Source organism: Montipora foliosa, chromosome 9 (genome assembly GCF_036669935.1).
Source record: "Montipora foliosa isolate CH-2021 chromosome 9, ASM3666993v2, whole genome shotgun sequence".
Classification (NCBI taxonomy): Eukaryota; Metazoa; Cnidaria; class Anthozoa; order Scleractinia; family Acroporidae; genus Montipora; species Montipora foliosa.
This window is the reverse complement of record NC_090877.1, coordinates 1,977,558-1,981,051: the sequence shown is the minus strand read 5'-3', so window position 1 is coordinate 1,981,051 and position 3,494 is coordinate 1,977,558. Positions and strand designations below refer to the sequence as shown.

Below are 3,494 nucleotides of genomic sequence, written 5' to 3'. Positions count from 1 at the left end.
TTTTACTTGTTAGAGATCTTTTCTTTTTTTCTTCAGTGGTTCTGAGGTTTCAAAGTCGAAGAGATTTTTCAGGCAGTGGGGTGTATATTGGCAGCGAGATGGAGGCGGTAGTTTTGAGATTCAAGGGAACTTAATGTTACTTCCAGCCTCTAGGCACTATCTTAATCTATTTCAGCGCACTGCGCCAATGACGTTTTTCCCACGGCTTGTTCAGCTCGTCTGTCCCGTTGAGACACCTTGATTGAACTGAAAGGGAAAAGTGCAAAACACTTACTAGGTGATAGAGCTCTTTTCGATTGAGTGTCGTAAAGCCAAACCAAAGTAAATCACTCTGGCCAATCACAACGGAAGTAAACATGCAGCGCAATGAGCCAATCAGAATTCGAAGCAAATACATGTAACCGAGGCGCGGGAAAACGCGTGCAACCAACTCGATTGGTTTTGGTTTAGATTTCCATTGGTTGAGAAAGTGGCGCGAGTTTTGCTAACCAGTCACACTGCGTAGCAATGCAGAACCAAAGCAAACGCAAATTACTTTCGACACTTAATCGAAAACCGCTCTAGACAATTGAGTAAAGACATAATTAATAGTATGACTACAGATTTTTCAAACCACTTTGTGTTGATATTTTGGAGTGGGAACAAGCTCGTTTCGAAGTTTCCTCTTCTTGCCAGAAGAGAACCTCTGAGCGCGGTTGAACTGTGGATAGTTCAAGCTTTCGACAAACAAAAAGGGAATAGAAACATGAAGTTTCTTTGTCAATTAAAGGTCCATCCACCCTAAAATTTGACCTTGCTTAAACCTGTGTTTTCTAGCGTCATATAGGGTTTGACTAGTTTTGCTTATAATTTCTTGCAAAATTCTGGGACTTTTGAAAACTTAAGGAACTTGCTAATACACCCTTCAGCTTATGACAAGTTCGTGGTGGACCCTGTGTGATATTCAGGTCCTCAGAAGAGATAACATTCCAAACCACTTATGGGCCCCCACAAAGGACCGAAACTAATCTGGGTTTCCTTTATATGTAAAAATTCTCTGTATCCAAACGAACAGAATTGGAAGTACAGTTGAGCCCCGTTATTTCGAAGTTGCAAGCTGGTTACGAGAAAATAGTTCGAATAGGCGGGGGTTCGAGATAACCGGTTCAGCACGAAAGATATCGTGATGCTGGAAGGCTTTTGCCCTCTTAACTAAAAATTTCACGATACTTCCGATATTTCTATTAGAACAAGGACGGTAACTTTATCTACAAATCTAGAAGTATACAGAGGAATTCTATATCCACAGTATTTCCCGCCAGAAATATTTTTTTTCGGAAATCTTCCTATAATTGTGGTTTATTTACGGGGCTGGCAGATTGTGTAATTCGAATTGTGCGCAGTGGACAAAGACCTATTCTAATGTCACAGTGTGCTCTAACAGTGTCCGAAGTTATTCAACCACCTTCTTAATTTAAGTACCCCTGTGACCAAAAAATCAATTCTTATTGTTCTTTGCATTTCAAAACTATGTTACCTAAACACCAAGCGACCAAAGCTTTAAGACTTGATTTCAAAAAGACACCTGTTTATTTTAACTGGAATTTTCCTATCTGGTGGTCTGCCATTACTAACTTTAAGATCTTGAGAGAGCTGGATCGAGGAGAAAATGGGACGTCAAAGGCTCGCAAGTTTTAGAATGCAATGCGTGTGTACGCCACAGAATTAATATGCAAAACGGGAGTTTTGGGCTTTCAGACTTTTAAAACTCGCGTTTGTGTATGTAATAAGCTGCATTTCACACACGCTGAAATTTTAAGCCAGTGAGCCTTTGACGTCACTTTTCCTGGATCCAACCCTCTGAGGTCCAATGGGTTAGTTTTGAACGCGAGTAATGGCGGACCGTGAAATCCAAAACTTATACGGCAACGTAAACGGCCTTTGAATAAAAATCAAAGCTCAAAATTTTGCCAGTCAGGTGTTAAGCTAACACACTTTCAAAATATGAAGAAAGAAGGAAGTGATTTTTTATCATTATTATTACAGGGGCCCTTCGAAATTAAAGGGTAGCATTAAGTACATAGGAAAAAAACTAGATCGATAAGCGGGGAATTCGGAAGTAAATTAAAACTACTCAAAAAAAGGGGCAAAACCAGGGCAAATGAAAAGGAAATAGCGTGGAATTCGAAATACCCCAGTTCGAAATAACGGGGTTCAACTGGAATGAAGAATTTAAACTGAGGAGACAATGCCCAAGAAGGGTGAGAAATTGTAGGGAGAATCTTTCACCTGCAAGGCCTATCACCACTGAAAGCTCAAAAGAGAAGTTACACTGAACATTTGCTTGCTAGTTCAGGGGTTTCAATAGAAGCCGGTTACCGGCGTTATACCGCCGCCTGCTTTGCCTCACACCGCCGGCTAGTTTGCCTTGATTTCCCCTAAAAATGCTACCATAAACTTGTCAAAATGCCTCCTTCAATGGGCTATCATGGACGGCTATTTCACAAGTTATTGAAACCCCTGCTAGTTCCTTCTCTTCGTTCGTTAAGAATTTTCTCACCTGCAAGGCCCAAAACCGAAGCTCAAGAGAGAACACTGAAGAACCTTTGCTATTTCCTTCTTTAAGTTGGTTTTCTTTAAATCAACGGGAACTGGTAACCTGCAAAAAAAGTTATTCAGTTAAATTTAACGCAACACACATGGCTCCGTTGGTTGAGAATCAGACTACTGAGCGGGAGGTTGCGGATCAAAACTCCAGTTGGATCAACACTCAGGGTCTTAAAATAACCGAGGAGAGAGTGCTGCCTTTGCAATGACATCTGCAAATGGTTAGACTTTCTAGTCTTCTCGGATAAGGACGATAAACATCTGCAAATGGTTAGACTTTCTAGTCTTCTCGGAAAAGGATGATAGACACATAGTCTCCATCTCACATCATTTGCATGGGACGTAAAAGAATCCACACATTGTTCGAGAAGAGTACGGGATGTATTCCCGGTGTGGTGGTCTCTCACAGATACCGTGCTGGGGGCACCTGTGTAAACTACTTGTTAAGCTGCACGGCTACCATTTGTGCCACAAAAGCAGTCTGGCAAAGTGCCACACAAAGTGCTACACACATTGACCATGAAAAGTCCCTAGGTTAATCCCACATCAATTCTTTTTTTTTTTTATGGTACTGGAAAAGGAAACATGCAAAAGTTCACACCATACATGTAACTTCAGCATAATAAATAAAATCTGCAAGTCTCAAGCTCATCTAGCTGAGCAAAACTCCTCCGCAAATTGAGAAGCCTTTCTTTGAACATATAATGCATACAGACTTTTTAATATACTTATGCAGTTTACATCGCATCCTTCATGTATACCTGGTTTTTTTTTTATTTTTTAATCCTTATTTCATTAAATTTGTTGCTTACTTTTTGTAAATTAGGAACAAATTAATGAAAACAAACTAAACTTAGACCTTGTAATCACCTCCAATATGCAGTGGCCAACTCAAAAGCCTCAGCTCC

At 40.4% G+C, this 3,494-nt stretch overlaps 1 protein-coding gene across 1 annotated transcript in view; it reads right to left on the bottom strand.

Annotated features, from left to right (window-relative positions):
* Positions 1–161: 161 nt before the first annotated feature.
* LOC137970532 (ribosomal L1 domain-containing protein 1-like) overlaps positions 162–3,494 on the bottom strand; it is a 7,343-nt gene continuing 4,010 nt past the window's right edge. The window contains exons 5-6 of the mRNA XM_068817050.1: positions 2,540–2,638; positions 162–246 (exon numbers count right to left, since the gene is read on the bottom strand). Coding sequence (XP_068673151.1) covers positions 162–246; positions 2,540–2,638 — 184 coding nt within the window. The remainder of the gene's footprint in view (positions 247–2,539; positions 2,639–3,494) is intronic.